General features: G+C 40.6%; 1 protein-coding gene across 1 annotated transcript in view; it reads right to left on the reverse strand.

Moving 5' to 3' along the window:
* Positions 1-1,719: 1,719 nt before the first annotated feature.
* mfsd14a2 (major facilitator superfamily domain containing 14A2) overlaps positions 1,720-26,340 on the reverse strand; it is a 30,787-nt gene continuing 6,166 nt past the window's right edge. The window contains exons 3-12 of the mRNA XM_034182802.1: positions 21,963-22,025; positions 19,079-19,206; positions 18,599-18,713; positions 15,360-15,578; positions 14,424-14,537; positions 8,561-8,632; positions 8,076-8,188; positions 6,201-6,298; positions 5,673-5,830; positions 1,720-3,014 (exon numbers count right to left, since the gene is read on the reverse strand). Of these exons, the coding sequence (XP_034038693.1) occupies positions 2,802-3,014; positions 5,673-5,830; positions 6,201-6,298; positions 8,076-8,188; positions 8,561-8,632; positions 14,424-14,537; positions 15,360-15,578; positions 18,599-18,713; positions 19,079-19,206; positions 21,963-22,025 (1,293 nt within the window). The 3' untranslated portion in view covers positions 1,720-2,801. The remainder of the gene's footprint in view (positions 3,015-5,672; positions 5,831-6,200; positions 6,299-8,075; positions 8,189-8,560; positions 8,633-14,423; positions 14,538-15,359; positions 15,579-18,598; positions 18,714-19,078; positions 19,207-21,962; positions 22,026-26,340) is intronic.

Consider the following 26,340-nt stretch of genomic DNA (forward strand, 5'->3'; position numbering starts at 1 on the left):
TACTTCCCCAGCCAAGGCCGGTACTTTTTTTTTTTCCCCCCCCTTTACAGGTGGGTAGGCCCGAGACCATGCAGGTTAAGTGTCTTGTCCAAGGACACAGACAGGTAGCACAAGTGGGATTTGAACCCAGGCCTACACATCTCCCAGATCTGGAAGTCAGGCAGGCCGGCTCCTGACCCACTGAGCTACCTGCTCTACAAAGTGAAATGCTTGTTAAATGCAGAGACATTGAAAATCACACGGACATCTGACAATGTGCCATCGAGCCACTAAAAATAACATTTTAAAATGCAGCAAATGGCATTAAAACTTAAATTTTCAGCAAAAGAAATGAAGAAAAACCAGTCAAAATGTACGGACAATTAAAAAAAAAAAATTTTTTTGGGGCACAAAATATATCAAGTATACTTTGTTAAGCTAGACAAACAGAATGAAACACTTAGCTAAATGTAATTTGGTCATTTAAATGCACTTGAGGCATTTATAGAATTGTTCAAAACTTAACAGGGTTGCAAACACACAACGGAACAGTGTCACTGTTGCAAAGCACCAAAGCAGACTGATCCAATAACCACAGACAGACTGGCACCATCTACTGGCAACACAAGTGACAGCAAGCCCTTCAGCCCTCAAACAAGTCAAAACGAGGTGCTGTGTCTGTACGCGGCGGAGTGGTGATTGCCATTCTTTCCTGAGAACAAAAAGGTTGTGGGTTCTGTTCCTCCAGAGCCCATTTTGTTTGTGTGCTGTTTGCGCGTTGTCTCTGTGCCTGTGTGGGAGTTTCCACCACCCAAACATATATGTTTGTATGCAAACTGGCACTGCAAAAACATTAAAAATGGTTAAAAAACAAAACCAAAAAACAATGTTAGCGTTGCCCCCATCAGGATACAGCAAGCAGGTGCTCCTGTATGGATGCCAGATCGTGTTAACCCTGGATTTTGTTTCTTAAAGTGTTTGGAGGAAATGGCCTTGGAGCAGTCAGTCATTCAGTACAGAACTTACAGGTAAACCGCGTTAATTCGCACCCGCACAAGTCCTGTTTCGGCTTTAGTCGGTTGATTTGTGGACCCCAAAAATAGATGATTGCATGAAAGTCAACTCTGATTTGACAGTTTTGTTTTTTTTTTGGTTGCGAACATCGGTGCGGACAATTCTGTGCGATTCTACGTTTTTGGTTGTTCCTCTTTGGAGCCTTACTGCTGATTCAGATTGGGCCGGAATTTGGGCCTAAATTCCGGCCCAAAATCCCCTAAATCTGAACCAACAGTAAGGACTTAGAGTCCCATCGATAAACTGGTCAACCTCATTAACCCGCGGTTTCATATAACTCGCGATCCGATTTTGTGGATCCCAACTTGCGTGAGTTAACGCGGTTTACCTGTACGTGCATTATCTAGAGTCAGCTGACAGACTGGTTTAGTTCGGGTCCGCGCCTAAACGTATGATCTTTAAACGAGGTACACAAGCAAGAACGTGGAAATTGTGTGTATGATACTCACGACATTACAGTCAAACTAAAGTACTTGACCCCTGAACCTGCAGTGCTGTAAGTGGTGCGTTACTTCCCTCCCCTGTAGGTGGCAGCATCAACACAAATGTCAGTTTGGCTTGTAAAGAATATGCAACCTGCCAAACGAGGGATTTTTTTTAACTTGTGAAGTTTTGTTAGTCAACAGTTATGTCAACTAAAAACTGAAAGGACTGCAAGGAACTGTTTTGTAATTTTGACAAATTATTGATGCAGAATTGATGCACTACTCTGATGCTTCATGACAGCAGCATTAGCGATATTCCGTTTACTGATGACAGTCAAACTCTGGAATAAAACCATGGTTCTGTAAACTTCACTTATAACTCCGATGATGATTTCAGGAAACAAGTGAACAAGAAGGGCATGAAAACCAAGAGAATTAAAAAAAAAAATTTAACAGCTCCGATGGGAGCGATAGCGAGAGATTACAGAGCCTTCTCAGACCTTGGTCTTCATACAGGTTACGTAATGTTGTCTATAATTTTTTTTTTGTGAAGTAACTTCAAGGCAACATTGGCTTCTTCAACAAAAACGTGAAGCACAACTAGCCTTTAGTTTAAATGGAGACAAATACACACCCCAAATTGTACTGCTAGTCTAGAGAATGGCAAGTAAACAGGAAAGAAACAAGTCTCGGGTAACAGAGTGGTCTCTTGTGCATGTCTGTGAGAACGGCAATATTCAGGAGGGTACAGAGGAAAAAAAATTCTAAGTGTGGCCGGAGTTCGTCTGTAAATCTTGTCTACGTCTGAATTTAAGCCGTCCTACTCCAGGAGGCGACTCTCCAAGTGGTTTGCAAACACGACGGCTCTCGTAGCGATAGAACTGCTGTGCCTAACAGAGCTGAAGGTCACAAAGAAGAGTGCGGTAACAGAAGTTACCAAGTGAAGGACTGTTCGGCAAGTGCTCGACGGACTGTTACACCCTCATGGGACCAAAACAAAAACAACAGATGCCACAGAGGAATACGAAAATTCAGTCACACTGGGTTTTAGTAACAGCTGATATATACTCTGCTCGTGCTCTAAACCAAATCAAATTGGTTCCATTTTGCAGTTTGGGGGGGGGGGTGCTCAGTTGTGTTCCTCCCGAACACCCACATCTCCACCACAGCCTCACATATCTTCATACAGAAGTCCTCACGACCAAAAAGCACAGACGCCTCTGACACTCGAGCCTGAGGTGGAGTCCGGCTCGTGAACTGTGCATGTGATGCTGCTGCTGCGGTGAAGTGAGGGAACCTCCCCCCCCCCCCCTTGAGCTGTGGTTATACACTGCTGTCCTCCAGCAGTGGCTCCTTGCCCTCTGCACCGCTGCCTTGAGGACTGTGGGAGTGACTCTGTGCTCCGTTACTGTGCTTCTTGTAGGCACTGGGCCTCATGCCGGGCCCCGTGTGCTCCGGGATGAAAAGGGCCACCAGCAGAGACAGCAGCACAGAACATGCTCCGAACAGGAACGGGGGACCTGGGATGATGGCACTCTGAAAAGAACAGAAAGAAGAAGACAAAAAAACCAATTATGGGTCATTAATAAAATAAAATTCAAACTATTTCTTTTAAGAACATGAATCTAAACCAAGCCAAGTCTGGGATCATGTGCTGGTGCTGTTGCAACATTCACCACAATACAGAACAACCATGGGTCCTGGATGACAACCACCCAGATAGACTACCGGTGTATCAGCACCTCCTCAAAGTAACCACACACGCCATAGCCGGGTGAAACATGGGCACCCTCTTAGTGTTTTCCAATTGCTGGGGTCCTTAATACTGAAGCACCTGCATGCTGGATCATGCCCTCAAAGAAAGGCCTCACATGGCCAAAATGTCATGGCGGACCTTCGATCAATGTTGGACCAAGAGTGTCAGGTGTCTGGTCCTATGATTCTTGACAGGGGCAATGCCTGACATTATCAGAAAGAACTGGTTTTCCACAGAGACTTCCACTCCCTTGGTATGCCAACCACTGGAGCAACAAGACCAAAAAAAGGTGTATCTACACACTGACATCTGTCCACTTCCAGGTCTGCAGCCCTCAAGGAGCACCACCAATGTAATGTGGAACTGTCAGACGCAGTGGAAGTGGTGCGGACAACCCTTCAGCATCACAATGGTCTCCACCCTTCACAGAACACCTTGTTCTCCGGTGGTTTCTTCTTTTCTAAGGATGAAGACCTAAATAGCTTTCCCTTCATAATGTGTGCCAGCCTCCAACAGACGGAAGCAGCAGATTTTGGCCAAGAAACTAAAGATAATCTTTTCTGGTGTCAACCACTACAAAGGTTTTTAACAGAAGCCAGAGAGCTAATTGCATCCCCAACCCCTAAATGGAGTTATCCACAGAATGTCCAAACTCCACATAGCACTGGAGTACTAGTCTCATCTGTCCAAAAATGTGTCATGAAGAGGGTAAAAAAACAAAACAAAGCATAAGTCACATTTAATTCTGAAACATGGTGCTATTGCTTCATTTAACAAGAAACAAGATCAATTTAAATGCAGCCGTATTTATTTATAATGCGAACGCTGTCTTAACATACAGCAGCTAACAGGATAGTGTTGTTGTATCAGGTACAAAGAACTCAAGTGTAAACTACTTTTTGTGGCCACTGAACAGATGAAATCAACTGTTGATCAAATTTATTAATTTATATCGCGCCAAATCGCGAGGTCACCTCAAGACGCTTCACAAACATTTAAAAAAGCAGAACAAAATAAAAGATTAAAAACACTAAAAAAATTAAAACATAAGTAAAAGAAATAAGTAAAAAGAAAAAAGAAGACACACAATAACATAAAATGGCAGTGATAAAACAAGGAATAAAAGTGTCTCCATTCTAGACTTAAGTCTCCGCAGAGTCCGATTGACAGATCTGCACAGGCAGATCGTTCCACAGAACTGTTCAGCACTAAAATTGTGCAAATTTACAGCAATAGTAAGCTCTTTCAGCCTCTTTTAGTGCAGCAGACAACTGAAACAATCCTGCATTAATTCCATTAATAAATGAATAGTTTTGACTGTGTTGAACGTTGGTCTGCAGTGTAAAGGTCAAACAATGTCATGTGCCATATCTTACCCTGTAACATGATAACTAAACATGACCCATGGTGCAAACTATTTCTTTTTAAAAGCCTATTAACTCAACCAATGCTTTGCATCACTTTTTATCAAAATTAGAGCAACTTTCATTTTTGGCCCCTGTATAAACTGAAATTGACCTTTGTCACCATTCTTGCTGTTTTTACCCCATAACGATAACCTTCAGTCACAGTCCAAACTATACTTTTTTTGAATTTTCGTGATCAGACAAATATGGTATAGTTTTTCAATATGATTGGAGAATCTTTTAATTTTGACCTCTGTGTAATTCTTCAATTGACCCCTAGCTGGCTGTCTATTGAAAATTCAAAAGGTCCATTTTTTTTTTCCCGAAAGCGTAATGTCTAAAGTGTATTTGTGCTGAATTTGGTGCCTCTATCACCATTTGCAGGGTTCCGCTGTATTCTGTTATCTGCTGCACTATTTGGGTCACCACAGCAAATGCAATCTGGAGCTGCATGTTGATTTGGCACAAGATTTATGACCAATACCCTTCCTGAAGCAAATCAGCATTACATGGAGAATGGATAGTTGTGGTCTTTATTCAGGAACCTTCTACTCTGAAAACAAGTACACTAACCACTTGGCCACCATGCTGCTGCACAATTACATCAATAACATTTTTATGACATCATAGCCTTACCTTAGCCTATCTGCCTTGCTTATACTATGAAGGTTATTCCCTCTTTTTATTAAAGAGTGTGGTCTCAGTTTGAGAGCATGATTTATTAAGTTTGACTGTTCTCCAATACACATCCTTTTCATTTCTTCTCTTTTGTCATTTTACAGCAGCTGGCATCCAGGTTAATAGTGCATTACAGTCACCTTCTGCTCTGGAGTGTGAATCACAGTACCTCTTTCAGATAACTATACAGGAGCAGCTTGTCATGCATGTAGACTATACCATCTTGTAGATGTAGATGACAATACGGTATTTTTTTTCCATACACAATGTTGTTCGGAAATATGTTGCAGGGCCGGTGCACGCACACACATGCACAAAAGCAAGTCTAATAACCCATGTTTTATTTAAACTCACTTCATCTGTGGGGTTGGCCATGTTGGATTTGGCACCTTTCTCAGTGATATCTGTGTCCTTCAGCTCCACATGGAACAAGTAGAAGACAAAACCAAAAAGCGCGGGGCCCAAACCATTACATAGGCCCCGAATTCCAGTAATCATCCCCTGGACCACACCTGTTAGGAGACAAACATCGCACCATCATGGGGAGGGTTAAACTCACAAACCACTATGACCTTTATGAACAAGGAAAATGAGGACAAACTTGCTTTGTAACCAGTCATTTCCACCCTGTAATGACATCTCCATACAATACATCACACACAACAACAAACTGATTTACCAACATGTTAGCATTGTTTTTAGGTGACAACTGTCACACTGCATAATTACTCGTATATCAAACAATGCAGAGCTGCCAACTTCTTACAATTATATTTAATATTTATGTTTTCTAATATATCAAACATTATATTATATCATTATATATTATATCATTATAACATTATATCAAAAATTATATTAAGGAATATGTTGGACACTCGCCCTGTTGGTCGGGATCTGCGTTACGGGACACAATGGCGCTGATGGCTGGGAAGGTGATGCTGGACATCGCTGCAACAGCTCCTGCTGCCCACATCATCCTACACACATGCACACAAAACTGAACCAAAGCAGATGTGTACCTTCCAGAATAGGGTACATAAGACCTATCAGGCATTTTGATCACATTTTCTTTCTTTTATTCATTACAGAGTACAGAAACAAATGTGACCTGTGAGTTTAAAACACCTGCTGATCTGTGATTACAGATTTTGATCTACAAATGCAAAAAGTAAGAAAAAGAGAGTCAATTTAATACACCTAAAAATATGAACTGGCATGGGAAAGTCCAAAATTATTACAGGTACTTTGATGTGAGCAGTACAGTTGTGTTGATTGTAAAACAGTACTTTCACCCTTCTTCCTGTACACATGACAAGTCTGTGTGTGTGTGTGAATATATACACACTATGCAAATTATGTGAAATAACATGCTAACCCCTGCCTGAAGCTGAGACTGGTAGTCTGAGCCCACAGTACCACTGGGCAGTAACAAACTTAGAAATTAAATGCTCTGTAGTCAGCGCGAAAAAACAATTTCAAATCATTCAAATGCTGTCTATTTTTTATAAAATCTGAAATCAAGATAGTGATAACCAGGCTGTAACATTATAGCAAGTAAATTTCATTGTTTTAATGGTCACTTGTTAATGTTTAAGTCTATGAGCCTTGGACATGAGATAACAGATGCCCCAGATAAACGTTACCATTTTCCTGAATTCTGGCGTATTGACTAAAGTAAAGCTGATGGTGACAGACATTAGCTCTGAATGTTTTCTCCACAATCCCAGACACCATGTTTGGTCTACCACTTCCTCCACACCAAAACAGGTGATGACACTGCCATAACTTCACTACCTATGACTGGAGTTGTGTTTCCCTCTGGTGGTTTGTAAAGGCATTGCAAAAAATGACATTTTAGCTAGAAACTATAAGGGGAAAAAAAAATGCTGGTTCATTGCCATGTTAAATTTGGTAACAATGACACCTGCTGATCAAAAAAACAACAACAAAAAACCCCAACACCAAAACTGAAAACTCCCATTATTTGCTCCAAGGTTATAGTGGTAAGTCATAAATGAAAAGGTCTGCTGTGATTCTGGTATGACAAATATACATACCAGTGCCTTCTTGACCCCTTCAGCAACTACATTTTGTTCCATCTGTCTTTTGTGAATCTTGAGTACATCATGTTGTACACTTCATACAAATACTGTTAAATACATAAATCCTGTCAGACCAACCCTTGCTTTCACAAAAAAAAAAAGAAAAAAAAAAATCACCAACTGGAGTCTAGATTTTACTTTTGTTTGCATCTGGAAATTAAGAACCATTTCCAATTCAAGCTACAATGATTTCTCAAAGATTAATCAACTACTAAATTAATCGCCTGCCATAATTGACAAACCATTTACTCATTTATTAAATGACAAAATTCTTTGAGTTCAGCTTTTTAATATGTGAATATTCTGCGGTTTTGTTATTAGTGTCTCCTCTCTGACAATAATCTGAATATCTTTGGGTTGTGGAAAAGACATTTGGGATGCTTTCTTGGACTCTGGGAAACACTGACTGACATTTTTTTTTTAAACCATTTTATGGACCAAACAAGTAAAGGATTAACTGAGAAAACTGACAGAATTAAATACAAAAAAATCATTTTTGGTTGCAGAAACTGTTCATGATAGCCACCTTTAGATCTGCAATCTACCCACCATGGTCTTTTTTGTATACATCCGTCAGTCTTTAGTTAGTACATAATGCAAAACTGGAGCAGAAACATTTGCGGTGGTGAACAGAAGTAGAGGGGTAACTAACCAGGGCTGAGAGCCGAAGCCATACCAAGCCAGCTGGAGGATCTGGAACCCAAGGCCGAGCAGGATTGTGTTTTTATTCCCAATGGAACGCATCAAGATTCCCAAAACCACAGTCTAAGAAAAGAGAGCATCATCATTTACATGTGGATCATAAAATAGTTCATTATAAACAGTTTGCAACAGTTCAAGAAGCTGCTTCTTTATATCTCTGCTGACTGTATTTTTGTTGTGGAAGACACAAAATTTTAAAGTTTAAGGCGGAAAAATAACCACTTTATTGCTTGGTATTAGTGACCGCAAGTTAAGTCATTAGTTACAGTTCAAGTATTACTTTGCAAGTCCTTGAAAACACTGAACACCACACATTATTCTGGTGTGTCAACAGAAATGGCAAACCGATACTCGGGTACTGATAGCTGGGGAAGAAAAGCCCACTGAACATTGGTTTCAGGACTTTTCCTAAAAACAAGAGCATCTTTCTGTTACCTGGGCTAGAATTGAAAGAGTCCCCACAACAGCTATGAAGGCAGCCACCGTCTCCGATGAGAAGTGTATGACCTGTACAGGAGAGAACATTGAGCTCACACAGGTTAGCAGATGATCCCTCAGAAAAAAGAGCACACGCGGCTCACCACAGCAGTCACACGTTTTGTGTGTCATCAGCTGGTTTACGTGGGTTATGCGACATGACACGTTTATCTTCTGGAGTACAGGAGCAGGGCAGGTGGTGCAAGATGTGCAAACATTATGAAAATAAGTGAAGAAAGATGTACAAATAAGCATATTTTTTTGCAAGAAAAGTAGACAGGCAGGAATGATGAGAAAATACAGTCACTGCTCTCTAAAACTGTGTTTTTGTGTGTGTGCAGCTTGTCTAACTGGTTTGTGTGTCCACAAACATTTACATCTTCATTCCTCACAGTTTGTACAAGGAGTAGTCATCCGTTCAACACTCTTCATGTCTGGGCCTGGTTTCATAAAGCAGTCTAATGTTTTAGTCTATTAAACTTACTTAGTTGATTACAGTTAGTTGCCCAACATTATCCGTTTAAGCACTGTTTCACATTGACTGCTAAACTTGTAGATGAGCCATCTTACATGAAGTCAATGATTTTCACAGGCATAACGGCCTTGCGAGCGCCATTGCCAAGAAACGTGCCACAGTTTTGTTTACTTCCAGGCTGGTCACTGTCATGAACTATGACATAGCGACTGACTATGACAGCCTTTGTTTCATTAACTGGCTTCATTAACATTTACTTAGCGCTTAGCCTAGCCGTTTCACTCTTCAGTTTCTTCTTCTGCAAGCCTAGCCGTTTCACTCTTCAGTTTCTTCTTCTGCACTTTCCATCAAGCCTTTTTGTGCACAACTCTGCTCAGTGCAACAGCGACGGCTGATAGCCAATGTGAGAACTGTCACAAACGCATCATAACAGTCGTCGTCTGCTGCAACCATGGCCAAAAGCGGAGGAAGCTCTCCTTTTGGAGGAATATGAGCGATGTAGCAGTACTCAAGTACTTCAACTTTAAGTGTTGGTACATGCCAGCTGCCATTTTTTTGAGGTAAGACACTGATGGTTTCTTGTCTAAAATAAGATTAGCCTCCTATGTACAAGGCTAAAAACTTTACTTGAGTAATGCGAAACCTTAGCTGACAAAACGCTTTGTGCAATGACTAACGTCAAAAAAATTTGCGAACTAAGCGAGTTGACTAAACAAGATTAGACTGCTTCATGAAACCGGGCCCTGGAGCTCATTCTTGAAGCCATCTGCAGTTGTCCATCTTTATGTTTTTGTTCATTACCATTTTCTAAGATTTTGCACCCTTTACTCGTACACTGAAAAGATGCCCAGAAGGATTGCTGATGTTGCTGTAGTGATGGAGAAGCGTGTCAGATTGTGTTCTGGCGGCTTTACCATCGGTTAAACTGAAATATTTAAGAGTCGGCAATATGATGTGAAATTAATATCATGGTATTTGTCACTTTTTGGATGGTGACCGTATTACATCATGGCATTACTCTGCAGCACTACATGACTCCTTTAATGATTTTTTTTGTTGTTGTTTGGCAAGAGTTTAATCTAGAACATTTTCAAATCTGCTTAATCAGTTAAAACTACAGAGTTTAAATGTTTAACGAACCCAGAGATGAATGTGTAACGGGTGTTAAGGCTTAAAGAAGCGAGCACAAAGCACAAAAGCCCACTGGTTGACACAACACAATCACAGTTTAACAATATTTTCATGACTGTTAACGTATGACTTCATGTGAAAATGAATTTATAGCAGTTGCATCTATAACAAAAATATTTAACAAGTGCTTTGACTCGTGTGTTGTGCGCTCAGCGGAATTGGGGGGGTGTCAAACAAAAAAAATCTGTGATCATCACTGCAGGACTGATCAGAGTTGCAGATGGGCCAAAAGGATTAATGATTTTACCATTTTGCCTGCATCACAGGAGTTCTTGCTGATGTGATTTCTCATGGTTGTATGCAATCCCCATCACGGTGTATACTATCAAACCAGTGATGACTATGACAGTGTATCGCCCACCCCTATTTCCATCAATAAGATATACAGCAAGGCTAGACATTGACCACTTTTTCCCCACTAGCCCACAGTGCCAGTAGGTGAGAGGTTACTGGCCCCACCAAAATTCTACTGGCCCAGGCGTACATACACTATATGAGGCAATTTCATCCATTCTAAGGCTGAAATTAATGAACACTACGACTGCCCAAAATTGCCATTAGTTTACAACTTCTTTGCATTCCAGGTTTTAGTTTGAACATGTTTATGTTTGAACTTACTTTGTACATGACTTTACTTATTTACATGCTATTCATTGCTGAGCATGTCAATAACACTTGTACAGAACAACACTGAAAGTGTTAAATTGTTACTATTTAATTTTCAATTTAATTTCATTTTTTTAACTTTATTTTTATTGAGTTTAGAAAATATTACACCATGTACATTAGAGATGCAAAGTATTCCGCATTCACCTATGTACATGTAATAATAATATACAATGGAAATTAAGCAGAATTAAGAACACAAAAACAAAAATAAAGCTATGCAACCCTTATGGATGTAACAAACCCACCATGGGCCTCCATCTCTCTGTAAAAAGTTCTCTCTGCAATCTTAAGGAGTATGTGATCTCCTCCATCTGATAGATCTCTATGACTTTCTCAATCCAAACAGTATAAGTAGGTGGATCTGGACTCAACCATTTGATAGTGATACATTTAAGTGCAGCAGTCAGTAAAATTCTCAAAAGATATTAATTTCAATTTTCAATTTATTTTCATTTATATACAGTGGTGGGCACACTTCCGATAATCCGATAACAGAAAATTATCGAAGATAATGTTTTCATTATCGGATTATCTTTTTTAGGTAACTTTAAAAACCATTATCGGACTAATTATCTTCAGATAAATTGTCGTCCAATAACTTTTAGACCGATAACGCAGTAAACCAAGCTGAACAGCGGCAAACATTTTTTAAATTTAAAATCAGTTGAGCACCTAACAGATTTATAGTTCTACCCTCTGCAAACAGAAGAGAGCTGCTTTCAGGAGAAACCACTCTATCCTCTGCAAGCAAAGGAGAACTGGTCTCACACACACACAAAAAAAAATCATTTTCTTTAACACCATACTGGTATACTGGCAATATCACCCAAGTCATCCAGAGGCATACATTTTTAACTTATGGTTCAAATTTTAACCAAACTGGACAAGTTATTTAAAATTACTGTCATGTCTGAAGTTTTATAAAGTGAAAATATCAGATATATGTTTTAGTTTTAAAGTAATGTGCTAATTTTTAAGGTTTTGTGAGCACATGCTGTGCCCAGTAGGGCACTATGGGTAGGATAGGGTTATCTCAGTACGTTCACGACAGGACAAATGCATTTCAGACACTGTTCAGGCTCCACGGACAGCAGCATTAAACTCTAGTGCCTAAAACCCTTGCAAATATATGTTCTGGGTTTATAGACATTGTATTTGCGTTTGTTAAATTCCACGCATCTTAAATGTAGCACACGGATTATCTGGAATTTTGTTTTGGCAAGTTTTCAAGGCCTCTACTGCCATCTACTGGCCAGTAGTGTTCATGGCAGTATTCGCCCTAAGTACTAAGCGTCTGGGCACCAGTAGATGGCAGTGTTCTATTTATTTTGACCCCGGTTATATCAGATGGTTGTCAAATCAACTTTTTGGCTTTACAAATGGCTTTTTTTTTTTTTTTACAAATTAAGTTTAAAAACAAAACAACAAAACATTACAAGACAGGTCTGTGGTGTTTGCACAAGCACAGTGCGAGCGGTTGGACGCTGGTAGCTCTTCAGCAGCAGGATACCCTCACGACGGCCGACCAGAATATCATTAAACAGGTTTGATTTTCATTCGACCATGCGATCAGCGATCAGGAGGTGGTAGTGAGATGTTAAACGCAGCTTGTTACTCCATGTACACTACATGATGCAGGACGCGCGATTAACCTGAAACTCGGTCCAAAAAATTCTCGCACGAATGGAAAAAAAAAATCATCTGAAAAAGGGCCAAAACTCGCAAAGTGTAAAGCCAACATTTATGTGTCAAGACAATATTGAGTGCACGTTTTACAACATCATAAAACGGGCACTAATAAAACGTGCGTACATTCTCTCCACATGCAAAACATTTTGCAATGACACTTCCAGGGCTCTGTAAAAATGCCTGTTTTTACAAATAAAAAATGGAATATTTTAAAAGCACATTTATCTGTAAACACCAACATACGACACACGTCACATTAACGTGTTGGTTTACATAATGAATGACTGAATCAACCAGTGTTTAGCAGAGGCACTTTTACCCAGGGTGCTTCTCTGCTGTAGCCGTGTAGCTTCCAGCAGGGGGCAGCATGTTCAAACACAGAAGTACTGGCTCATTGTTTGGGTCTTTTGTTGCTTATGATGCTTCCAAAAGCGATCGTGGTGTTAAAACTCAAATTTAGCTTGTTAGTAGTTGCAAATGCACCAGAGACAATATTAGAATTTATCGGTTATCTGTAACTTTACATTTACGAAACATTTTTGGGTGTTTTATCGGTTTATCTTTATCAAAGATAATTATCAAAGATAATTTTTCAGTTATCTGATTATTGAAGTTAATTTTTTGGTTATCTGTGCCCACCACTGTTTATATAGCGCCAAATCACAGCAGAGTTGCCTCAAAGTGCTTCACACAGGTGAGGTCTAACATTACCAACCCCCAGAGCAACAGTGGTAAGGAAAAACTCCCTCTGAGGAAGAAACCTCAAGCAGACCAGACTCAAAGGGGCGACCCTCTGCTTGGGCATTTTGAACCAATTGGAGACCCCTAATGCTAGACTGTGGTAAACCAGAAAATAGAACATTGCAGTAGTCCAATCTAGAAGATATGAACACATGGATCAAGGTCTCAGCATCAGCACTTAACCTGCTATTTTAGTTTAAAATTTTCATGATTTTTTTTTCAAGTTTTAACTAACCTTGCATCTGTTGCCATTTGTTTTTCCTGGCCGTTGTCCGGGTTTGGGTGGTTTCAATTTAAACATATTAGAGTTTCATTCATTTAAAGCGCTCTGTTGGTGTCTTCTCTGTTTGCTTCCCGCGCCAAGAATTTAAAGATGCTCATGAAGATTGCCGAAGTACGGTAATGGAAAAAGCCGAATGCACGCTCCACTTATTCTTTCGAGCTTATTGATGGTTTGCAGATTAATGGATTCTGACGTATGCTATATTAAAACGGAATTGTGGAGATGAGAGAGCAAAGAAAAAAAAAGTGTGGGGAAATTAATATATTCTTTTGAATAACCTGTTCAATAAATTTCTTTGACCTGAAATCTCATTTCCTTAATGAAGCATGCGAAGACTCTGCGGGAGTGTGACATGAGACAAAAACAAGCATGGCGGACTCGCTGATGTTTTGTGACACAGAGATGTGAAGAAATTTGACTTTGCCGCCAGAAAAAAAAAGTAAAATAAATAGAATTTTGTGAATATTTGTAGTGGCCTGAGCGTGCCATCGTTTTCCAAAGTGTACTGGCCCACAGTGGCCCGACAGTCTGCCACATAGCCGCTGGGCCAGCGGGCAAATGGCAACATCAAGCCCTGTACAGTGATGTGTACATGTATGCAAACAGTATTTGCATGAGCAAACTCTTCACTTTTTGTTTTTTAACATTGGGCTTCATTCATGAAACATTCAGTATATAACAAAAATCTTAAATTCAGTAACATTTATGAATATTTGTTATTTCCAAAATAACTGCAGGAGAACTAGACAGGTGGCCCAGAAAGCCAAGGTTACCTGTTTGAGATAGAGGAAGAAGCTGGAGTACTGGCCGGCCTCGGGGAGGTAGGAGAGAAACACTGTGATGCAGATGAGCAGCACTGTTGAGTCCTGGCCCACTTTACGCAGAGACTGACAGAAAAAGCACAGATATTTGTCGCACAGCTGAAAGAGAGCGAATGTTGCCTATGTCAGGCCACAGTCACAATAACTATATTAGTACGATATGTGGTGCAACATAGCGAGCCTGACTGGTCTGCTGCAAATATATTGCATAGATCAACAGACGTTACAGTCAGAGTTAGAATTATTGGCACGACTGGCTTTTAAGCACAGAATTTAAAATATGTTCAGAAATGAATGGAAATGAACCAATTATGTAACAAAAAATTGGTGATTGTTCCAGAAGCAGATGAATGAGAGAAGCCAAAAAAGCACTCATGTCAAGTGTCAATGACCTATAAGTTTCTATGGCTGTGACTAGAGGAACTGTGCATTGTCCAGTTATTGTCTGTTTCATCACCAGTCAGCCATACAGTTTCATAGTGGATTGAAAGAGGTTTTCTTTAAAAAGACAACCTGAAATTTCATCTGCACTTTGCCAGAAGGCACATGGGAGACAAACCAAGATTTGATCTTGTTTCTTTGATTTGATTTATGATCTTATTTCATTTACCTTAGACAGATTTAACATACTGTTTGTAGTTACTGATTTACATAAATGAAATCCAGGACATCTTCAGTGATTTGAAGATGTTCAAGCAGTCATCCCCTGACTTGTTTAAAGAAAACCAAAATGTGAATAATTTGTCAAACATCTGTTCATTCAAATCCGACACCATCACCTGCTGTTATAGGTGAATGTTGCAATCAACAGATGTTTGGCTGTTTTTGGTAATTTCAGGCCAAAATGGGATCAATGAAAATGATCTGATTTACTACCAGGTTACTCACAGCAAACGGGTCAGCTTGCTCCCAGGAGATGGGTGCACCCCATGATGCTGGCCTCATCTTCTCTGGCAACGACTCCGGTACGGCCACCAGGATGAAGCAGATGTCAAGGAGCGCAATGGCTGTGGCCAGGATCACCACCAACGTGTCACTGTACGCTATAGTCAGGTAGGAGCCGATGGCTGGGCTGGTAACTAGGCTGGCAGCAAATGTAGCGGACACCTACAACAAGAGGAAAGAATTAGTGAATGAAGCTTTCCTTCCATTCACTGAGCTTTTACCTTTGAGGTAAGAAAATCTACAGTGGGTCTGGGGAGAGGGGGGGTAGCCCCACCTTAAGCCAGGGTCTAGGGCCTGCGGGGCCCCAGAAACCAAATTATTTTTGTATCTAATGATACATTTTCAGCATCTGCTGGAAGAAAAAAAAGTCTCAAAAGAAGTGTATATTTAAATGATCCTAGATTCAACCTTTTATTTGAACTGTCAATGATCATGTTGAAATAACAGAATATGACATGGAAGTAAGACCTGGAATGATTTTCCTTTTAATTGTAAACCAAATTATGCATCAACTCAGAACAATTAAACTACATGAAATTCATGAAGACTGAAAAGACTGTTACAGCATTTCAAAAACCACAGCTAAAGCTTGTAGAATATTTTGAAAATCATGGTAAAATATCAATAGCATACCTTATAGTGAAAAAGTCTGTTATATCCTTGTGTAAATTCCTGTAAATCTACTGAAAGCCACAATGTTTTTTTTACAATGAAAGAAAGTCTAGATTAACTAAAAAAAAAGTCAATCTTGTCTGAAATCCTGTTTGAACAGCACAATGTTTATTTTCCAGAGACAAAACAATTCTTACCATGTTTCTTGATGACACAAGATGCAATAATAATAATAATAAAAAAATACATGCCGCCCACAGGATTCAAACCTGCAATTAACAAAAGCACTGATTGCCAGGCAGAAACTTTACCACTGCGCTACCATTGCTGTCCTATAAAGGTACGTAAAATGCCTGAAATCAACAAGGGCATAAACGTATTTAAAAAAATAAAACACCATAAAAACGCGGCATTTTATTGAATCCCTCTTATCGAGCAAACAAGTATGATCCGTCTGTTCCTCTGTACATGACCCATGGTCACAGACGTACAGTCATGAAATGACATGAATGAAGCAGTGCACTCTTATGTCCACATCTACTGGCTGACGTGTCCAGCCCGACACGTTTCCTGTGGACAGCATGCCACAGGACAGACACTGCATCATGTGGAACAGAGCTCATGTGGGTGAAGTGACATTCAGATCGCCGCTGCGTGTTATGATCTGACAGTCCACTTCATCTGGTGCAGCCTGTCAATGTGCGCACTGTGCGCTCACTTGCCCCAGCCGGTTGCAACAGTGATGTATGTTTTTATGTATGTCCACGTGAGGACAACAAGCAGACACAGGTGCGTCACAGTGGACAGCCATTAGGTCATGTCCGTCCAAACACGGTACATGTCCCCCAGTTGGGACGTCCAGAACCAGAGATCTAAACAGCTGCTTCTATCGGTGGACATGCCCCCTGTCAGTTCAGCGTACACACCACCATGTCACTGTTTTCCTGTGTTATGTGGTGATTTTTCTTTAGTTATTTGTTATGTAATTGTGTATGTAGGTAGTGCAGTATTCAAGTGTTTTTAATGTGACACATCCTGTGCACTGGGCCATCATTTGTGTCTCTGGTCAGCAGCTGGGAGGCGCCTCCCCGTGCTGTGTGCACTCTGACCTGGCTGTCAGCCCTGCAAGCATTTTATGCAAGTGTGCCCCCCCACCCAAAAAACACCACATGTGTAGGGGGGATGCGGGGAGAGTGCAACACGTGCATGACACATGCAGAGCGTGTGTTGCTTTTTGCAACGCCACACTCGTGTGGACATTTTGAAAAATTTCATATCCAGCCTGAAAGTGATCGTCTGCCGACTGCTGTCGTGCTAACAGCGCGAATGGCCAAATATTGTCTACGTGCCAAGCGAGCCGTGTTAGATGTTTGTTTGTGTCACCTGGAATTTGGCCGACACCTGCCGTGAGAGGGATCGAATGGGCTCGCATAGAAACACTGTCTTTCAGCTGCTGGTGTGCGCGAATAGTTGTAGCAACAGGTGTATGAGGTGTTGGAGGCAGCTCCGATTTTACACGTAGCGCATACGATTCCTGCTTCATGCGCAATTTGGCCACATTAGTACTATATGTGTGAAGGGGCCCTTAAATTCAAGCCAGCACCATTTCCATGGATTCTTGTCCTTATTAAACCTTTTCAAACCATCCTTCTCGCCATCTTCTCTCTGTCCGACATCGCTCCATGACAGACATGCCACAAATTTCTTCTTTTAAAAACTGGATGGCTCCAAAAGTGTGCAATGTCCACACGCTACGGTTAGCTTAAAGAACAGTGTCTTGCAGCAGGCACACAGCATCGCCGTAGCAACCAACCAGTGCCGCTTTACGACATCTATCATAGCAGCCACATTTTGAGTGAGGCATTGAGTGAGGACACAGATTTGTATCTGTTATACAGATCAGTGTCCGGATTTATAAAACTTGCACAATGTTGTAAAAAAGAACGCTTTGCGATAGGCATTTTAAAAACTCAGTGACGATCACGATTACAGAGTACAACATGAACACCCCTCCCCCCATGATGAAATCTGCGGAATTCCTCAGATCTGCAGTTTTCACAGCCTTGATATATATATATTATATATAGTAGCAGACATAATCCCATATGTAACAGACATTGTGGACATAATTCACATACCCAGTTATAATTTGTAGTTAGTACGTTCTGTGTTGTACATTTAACAATGCGCACAGGTGCGTACTGTACACATCAATGTGTGTCTCGTCCAAAGTTGGGATGCGGCCCCTTTGATATTTTCGCCCAGGGACTGCTGTGCTTTTGACGGGTGGTGCAAGGCTTGTTCCGAAGTGTGTCAGTTTTTGGAACCTGGAGATAAACTGACACGCTGTTGCATTGTTGAAGTGGGAAATTGTCTTGCCTTTTTATCATCCATTGCAATTCCCACAATAAATAAATAAATATATGAAAACAAGATGCAAGTTTCAGATCGTATAACTCATGCTGAGTCACAACCCTACTAGTTTTGACTGATTGACAGTCAAGTGGTTGTTAAAGGCCACACAGATATTGTTTGAAAGGTTTTCAGAATTCTGTTAAGTATCTCTTTACCAAACCATAAGCTGTGCTCCTTTCATGCTCCTGCGTGATATCCGCCACATAAGCAAAGATCACAGAGAAGGTGACAGCAAAAACACCAGACATGGAGATAACTGCAAAGTACCACCTGTAGGGAGACAAAGGGACAAAAATTGTTCATCAGCAAAAACAAATCTTGGCTGATGTTTGTCAGTGTACAGGACGTGTCACATTAAAGACACATGAGTACTACACTACCTACATAACACAATTACATAACAATAAGTGAACCCCCCCCAAAAAAACAACTATTTTTCTTTTTCTTTCATTTTTAACATCAAAATGTAACTGAGCACTGGTCTTATTCTCATAATGGTTATTTCAAATATTTGTTCAACAACTTAATGTTGACACAAATGACACCATGAGAAGAAATTATACTACTGTTTTTCAGTGCAGCATAAAATATTCTACCTATAAATGGTAGCAAACCATCATAGCGTTTGTACTCACCACGGGCTGATCTTCATTAGTGGAATGGGTGCACATGTAAAGAAGACTGTTAGCAGCAAGAAGGACTTTCGTCCCCAAACGTCAGACAAAGCTCCAATGAGCGGAGCACTCAGAAATGATAGCAGGCCCTACAAGAAACGGGGGAAAAAAAGCTTGTGAAATGCATGGGAAAGAAGGGGTGATGTGGCTGTGTCCACAAAGTAGAGACACACAAACAATGAGAGGCGGCAGATTACAGTTTTGCAAAAAGAAGTTGAAGGTAACACTGTTGTAAATGACAAGTTCCTCAATGTCAACACAATGAGGGTCAGGCACCAAATATTTTCCCCTGGCCATTCTACATTACAGCAGAAAGGAACAAATAATAATAATAATAATAATAATTAAAAACAACTTGTCCCACATCAGCAGGAGACATATCACATTCACTATTATACATTATACGTATATAAACATTATACATTACATATATTATAAAGAAAGAAAGAAAAACAATTTATCAGATAGCAAAAAAGAACATGTGTTGCATAAGCTTTTTTTTTTTTTAAGTACCTTTTGATCTCTTAATGCAAGTGTTCAGATCTGTTTAACCAGCAAACACACTGATGTATCACTGTTCATACACTCACTGCTTCACCATTTAATAGCTCCAAAAATAGTTATTTTCCAAGGCACAACATTTCCCACAATAATATTTTTTATGATTTGAATTACTTGTGTTCACTGTTTCAACTGCAGCAGCAGGTCAAATCTGTGGTGGACAGACTAAGGAAAACAGTGTCCCAGAGAACATTTTTTTAAATGAATGTTTTCTTACAGCCACAAGAAAATATGTAATATAGTGCATTAAGAAATTATTCACAGCACTTCACCTTTTCCACATTTTATGTTAGTTTTACTCCAAAATGGATGAAATAATTTTTTTTTCTCTTCACAATTCTACACACAATACCCCATAATAACAATAGTTTCAAGTTCACAAGTATTCACATCCCTCCCATGAGGCCCAAAATTGAGCTCAGGTGCATCCTGTTTCCACTGATCGTCCTTGAGATGTTTCTACAGCTGGAATCCACCTGGAGTAAATTCAGTTAATTGGACATGATTTGGAAAGGCACAACACCTGTCTACATATAAGGTTGACAGTTGTCAGTGCATGTCAGAGCACAAACCAAGCAAGAAGTCACATGAATTGTCTGTAGCCCTCAGACAGGATTGTCTCAAGGCACAAATCTGGGGAAGGGTACAGAAACATTTCTGCTGCTTTGAAGGTCCCAATGAGCACAGTGGCCTCCATCACCTGTAAATGGAAGAAGTTCAGATCCACCAGGACTCTTCCTAGAGCTGGCTGCTCGTCTAAAGTGAGCAATCTGGGAAGCAAGGCAGGGAGGTGACCGAGAACCCGATGGTCACTCTGTCAGAGCTCCAGCATTCCTCTGCGAAGAGAGAACCTTCCAGAAGGACAACCATCTCTGCAGCAATCCACCAATCAAACCTGTATGGTAGAGTGACCGGACAGAAGCAAGTCCTTAGTAAAAGGTACATGGCAGCCTGCCTGGAGTTTGCCAAAAGGCACCTGAAGGACCATGAGGAACAAAATTGTCTGGTCTGATGAGACAAAGATTGAACTCTTTGGTGTGAATGCCAGGCCTCATGTTTGGTGGAAACCAGGCACCATCCCGACAGTGAAGCATGGTGGTGGCAGCATCATGCTGTGGGGATGTTTTTCAGCAGCAGGAACTGGGAGACTAGTCAGGATTGAGGGAAAGATGAATGCAGCAATGTACAGAGACATCCTGGATGAAAACCTGCTCCAGAGCGCTCTTGACCTCAGACTGGGGCAACGGTTCATCTTTCAGCAGGACACTGACCTTAAGCACACAGCCAAGATATCAAAGGAGTGGCTTCAGGACAACTCTGTGACTGTCCTTGAGTGGCGCAGCCAGAGTCCAGACCTGAATCTGATTTAACATCTCTGGAGAGATCTAAAAATGGCTGTGCACCCGATGCTCCCCATCCAACCTGATGGAGCTTGAGAGGTGCTGCAAAGGGGAATGGACAAAACTGCCCAAAGACAGGTGCACCAAGCTTGTAGCATCATATTCAAGAAGACTTGAGGGTGTACGAGTACTTGCCAAAGATGCAACAATAAAGTATTGAGCAAAGGGTGTGAATACTTATGTAGATGTGATTTCTTAAATTTTTATTTTTAATAAATTTCCGGAAAAAAAATAAATAAAAGTTTTTCATCTTATTATGGAGTGTTGTGAGTCTCACTTTGAGAGGACAAAAGGAATTTACTCCATTCTGGAATAAGGCTGTAACATAAAATGTGAATATTTTCAAGATGCACCGCAGCTTAACAGCTTGCTTTTTTTTTTATGATAGATTTAGCCATAGTTTTCATATTATATTTCTTGAAAAAGAATGAGCCAAATCATCATCGTCACTTTCTTCAGTGAATGAGTCAGTTGAACAATTTTGGAATTTTTTATTCATCTCAGTTTATGTTGACTCAGCAGCCATGACCACAAACTAACAGAACATCTACATTAACTGAGCTCATCCTTTGTAACTTTGTGCAGTTGCTCTCTTGCCCCTTTCTCAAAGTGCCCACTAGTAAAATACTTTAACCTCGCCTGCGACAAATAAGCTCCTCTGTGGCCAGATGTGAACCACCTGCAGTTAAAGCTGACAGCGCTTTGACCTTCTGATGCAGATGTAAAAGTGCTATATAAATGAGTCCATTATAGCTTGCAGGTGTGAACCTGTAACTGGAGTCAAGCAGAGTCTTCGAAAAAAGCAAAACTTAGGTTCTGATGCAGAAAAGAGACATCAAATGGCAACAAATGCTCAGGATGGCTTACACATCACTGTCTCTTACCTTGACACCATGAATGAGTCCATTCATCAGGAATGTGTGCTGGGGGAATGTTTGACGTAATACCTTGAAAACAAAAACATAACACCAGATGAAACTGATTTCCAGGCCACATGGCTGTTGCTCTATAAAAAAAGCCCTCCGTAAAGCTAGGACATCTTTCTACTCATCACTAATTGAAGAAAATAAGAATAACCCCAGGTTTCTTTTCAGCACTGTAGCCAGGCTGACAAAGAGTCAGAGCTCTATTGAGCTGAGTATTCCATTAACTTTAACTAGTAATGACTTCATGACTTTCTTTGCTAACAAAATTTTGACTATTAGAGAAAAAATTACTCATAACCATCCCAAAGATGTATCGTTATCTTTGGCTGCTTTCAGTGATGCCGGCATTTGGTTAGACTCTTTCTCTCCGATTGTTCTGAGTTATTTTCATTAGTTACTTCATCCAAACCATCAACATGTTTATTAGACCCCATTCCTGCCAGGCTGCTCAAGGAAGTCCTACCATTATTTAATGCTTCAATCTTAAATATGATCAATCTATCTTTGTTAGTTGGTTATGTACCACAGGCCTTTAAGGTGGCAGTAATTAAACCATTGCTTAAAAAGCCATCACTTGACCCAGCTATCTTAGCTAATTATAGGCCAATCTCCAACCTTCCTTTTCTCTCAAAGATTCTTGAGAGGGTAGTTGTAAAACAGCTAACTGATCACCTGCAGAGGAATGGTCTATTTGAAGAGTTTCAGTCAGGTTTTAGAATTCATCATAGTACAGAAACAGCATTAGTGAAGGTTACAAATGATCTTCTTATGGCTTCGGACAGTGGACTTATCTCTGTGCTTGTTCTGTTGGACCTCAGTGCTGCTTTTGATACTGTTGACCATAAAATTTTATTACAGAGATTAGAGCATGTCATAGGTATTAAAGGCACTGCGCTGCAGTGGTTTGAATCATATTTGTCTAATAGATTACAGTTTGTTCATGTAAATGGGGAATCTTCTTCACAGACTAAAGTTAATTATGGAGTTCCACAAGGTTCTGTGCTAGGACCAATTTTATTCACTTTATACATGCTTCCCTTAGGCAGTATTATTAGACGGTATTGCTTAAATTTTCATTGTTACGCAGATGATACCCAGCTTTATCTATCCATGAAGCCAGAGGATACACACCAATTAGCTAAACTGCAGGATTGTCTTACAGACATAAAGACATGGATGACCTCTAATTTCCTGCTTTTAAACTCAGATAAAACTGAAGTTATTGTACTTGGCCCCACAAATCTTAGAAGCATGGTGTCTAACCAGATCGTTACTCTGGATGGCATTTCCCTGATCTCTAGTAATACTGTGAGAAATCTTGGAGTCATTTTTGATCAGGATATGTCATTCAAAGCGCATATTAAACAAATATGTAGGACTGCCTTTTTGCATTTACGCAATATCTCTAAAATCAGAAAGGTCTTGTCTCAGAGTGATGCTGAAAAACTAATTCATGCATTTATTTCCTCTAGGCTGGACTATTGTAATTCATTATTATCAGGTTGTCCTAAAAGTTCCCTAAAAAGCCTTCAGTTGGTTCAGAATGCTGCAGCTAGAGTACTGACGGGGACTAGCAGGAGAGAGCATATCTCACCCGTGTTGGCCTCTCTTCATTGGCTTCCTGTTAATTCTAGAATAGAATTTAAAATTCTTCTTCTTACTTATAAGGTTTTGAATAATCAGGTCCCATCTTATCTTAGGGACCTCGTAGTACCATATTACCCCATTAGAGCGCTTCGCTCTCAGACTGCGGGCTTACTTGTGGTTCCTAGGGTTTGTAAGACTAGAATGGGAGGCAGAGCCTTCAGCTTTCAGGCTCCTCTCCTGTGGAACCAGCTCCCAATTCAGATCAGGGAGACAGATACCCTCTCTACTTTTAAGATTAGGCTTAAAACTTTCCTTTTCGCTAAGGCTTATAGTTAGGGCTGGATCGGGTGACCCTGGACCATCCCTTGGTTATGCTGCTTTAGACGTAGATTGTGGGGGGGTTCCCATGATGCACTGTTTCTTTCTCTTTTTGCTCCGTATGCATCACTCTGCATTTAATCATTAGTGATCGATCTCTGCCCCCCTTCACGGCATGTCTTTTTCCTGGCTTTTTCCCTCAGCCCCAACCAGTCTCAGCAGAAGACTGCCCCTCCCTGAGCCTGGTTCTGCTGGAGGTTTCTTCCTGTTAAAAGGGAGTTTTTCCTTCCCACTGTGGCCAAGTGCTTGCTCATAGGGGGTCGTTTTGACCGTTGGGGTTTTTCATAATTATTGTATGGCCTTGCCTTACAATATGGAGCGCCTTGGGGCAACTGTTTGTTGTGATTTGGCGCTATATAAGAAAAAAGTTGATTGATTGATTGATGGCTTAGACCAATATTCCAGCTGCATTTTACCAAAAGCAAGTACTGGCATCAAATATAAGCAATAAATCCAATAACAGGAACTTTGGAACTTGATAGAGCAAATCTTCATGGTAATTGTAAAGAAAGAAAATATTTAACTTATAGACATGGAACATACTGCCTTTGCTACAGGACTTTGATAACTGACATTAATAAATGATTGTCCAAAACTGTCAACATGACTAGAAGGTTTTAGTGCCATTTTCACTGATCAGCCATAACATTGTGATCACTTGCCTAAAATTGTGTCGGTCTTCTTTTGCCAGGACGCTTCGAGGCATGAATTCCACCAGACCTCTGAAGGTATACTGTGGTTTCTGGCACCAAGCTAAAACAGATTGGACTACACGGGCCAGCCTTTGCTCCCCACATGCATCAATGAGGCCTGATCAACTCACTGGTTCACCAGTTTTCCTGCCTTGGTTCATTTCTGTAGGTCCTGACCACTAGAGCCTGGGAACATCCCACAAGAGCTGCAGTTTTAGAGATGCACTGACCGAGTTGCCTAACCTTCACAATTTGGCCCTCGTGAAAGTCATCCAAATATTTGTGTGCCCCATTTTTTCCTGCTTCCAGCACATTAACTTTGACTAAATGTTAAGTGATCCCAAATAAATCCCCACACAAGGACAGGTGGCGGTGTAACGAGATAAACAGTGTTATTCACCCATCAGTGCTCATAATGTTATGGCCGACTGTTGCATTGACATGCAATATTTTTATTTTGGCAACTCCCAGTTTGCTCAGGCTCATCTCAAGGGATCAAGTATAGAGCTGCATGCTGATTTGTTTTATGCTGGTCATGGAGAACAGGGCACAAGTGGACCTCAACCGGGGAGCAGCTCGGACCAGTCAACAGTTTTTATTCTGTTTTCCACCCCTCACTCAGATACCGCATTTATTGACTAAAGCTATTCTCACACAGAAGGAGTTGGCGTGACATTTAGAGGACTGTGTAGCACTCACCATCCAACTTAGCACTATCCACCACAAAAGTGACAACATCACACTGTGGTGAGTGATTTGGTCATGTTTAAAACACTTGTCACTCAACTCCATTTATCACACGACCACCCCTTACAAGCCAGTAACATGTCACAGTCTGTCTGAGAAGCTGAAAAGCACCAGATTGTTCAGAAAAATGCAGACAAAGTTGAGAAAACACATGCCAGGAAACATCAGATGACATCCAGGTTTTACATGCAAGGTTAAACACCACTGAAGAACACGCAGCAGTCACACGCCACGCACACGCCAGCAGTCGCTGGAATTTTTTTGGCAAGTGCCACGGGTATAGCACACCAATAGTTGCCAGAAACATGTCTTCTGTGTGAGAGAAGCTTAAATCTTGGCTACTGCTGCCATATCTGCAGCCATCTGGAAGAAAACAATGTGCAGGCAGAAAAGAGACTACTGCAGTTTTATGCACTGCAAGAACGAGGATTCCTGTACCAATACAGAACTTATATTCTGCAAAAACCACACAGAAACATTGAATTTTTCTTTCTTTTTTTTTTTAATTTAACGGTGCAATCGGAAAGTATTCACAGTGCTTCATCTTTTCCACAATTTATGTTACAGCCTTATTCCAAAACTGAATTAATTCATTTTTCCCATCAAAATTCTACTCACAACACCCCATAATGAAAACAAGAAAAAAGTTTTTTTTTTGCAAATTTGCTAAAAACAAAAAACAAAACAACAACAACAAAAAAACTAAGAAATCACATATACATAAGTATTCACACCCTTTGCTCAATACTTTGTTGATGCATCTTTGACAGCAATTACAGACTCAAGTCTTCTTGAATATGATGCCAAAAGCTTGGCGCATCTGTCTTTGGGCAGTTTTGCCCATTCTTCTTTGCAGCACCTCTCAGGCTCCATCAGGTTGGATGGGGAGCGTTGGTGCACAGCCATTTTTAGATCTCTCCAGAGGTGTTCAA

This window comes from Thalassophryne amazonica, chromosome 12 (genome assembly GCF_902500255.1).
Source record: "Thalassophryne amazonica chromosome 12, fThaAma1.1, whole genome shotgun sequence".
Taxonomy (NCBI): Eukaryota; Metazoa; Chordata; class Actinopteri; order Batrachoidiformes; family Batrachoididae; genus Thalassophryne; species Thalassophryne amazonica.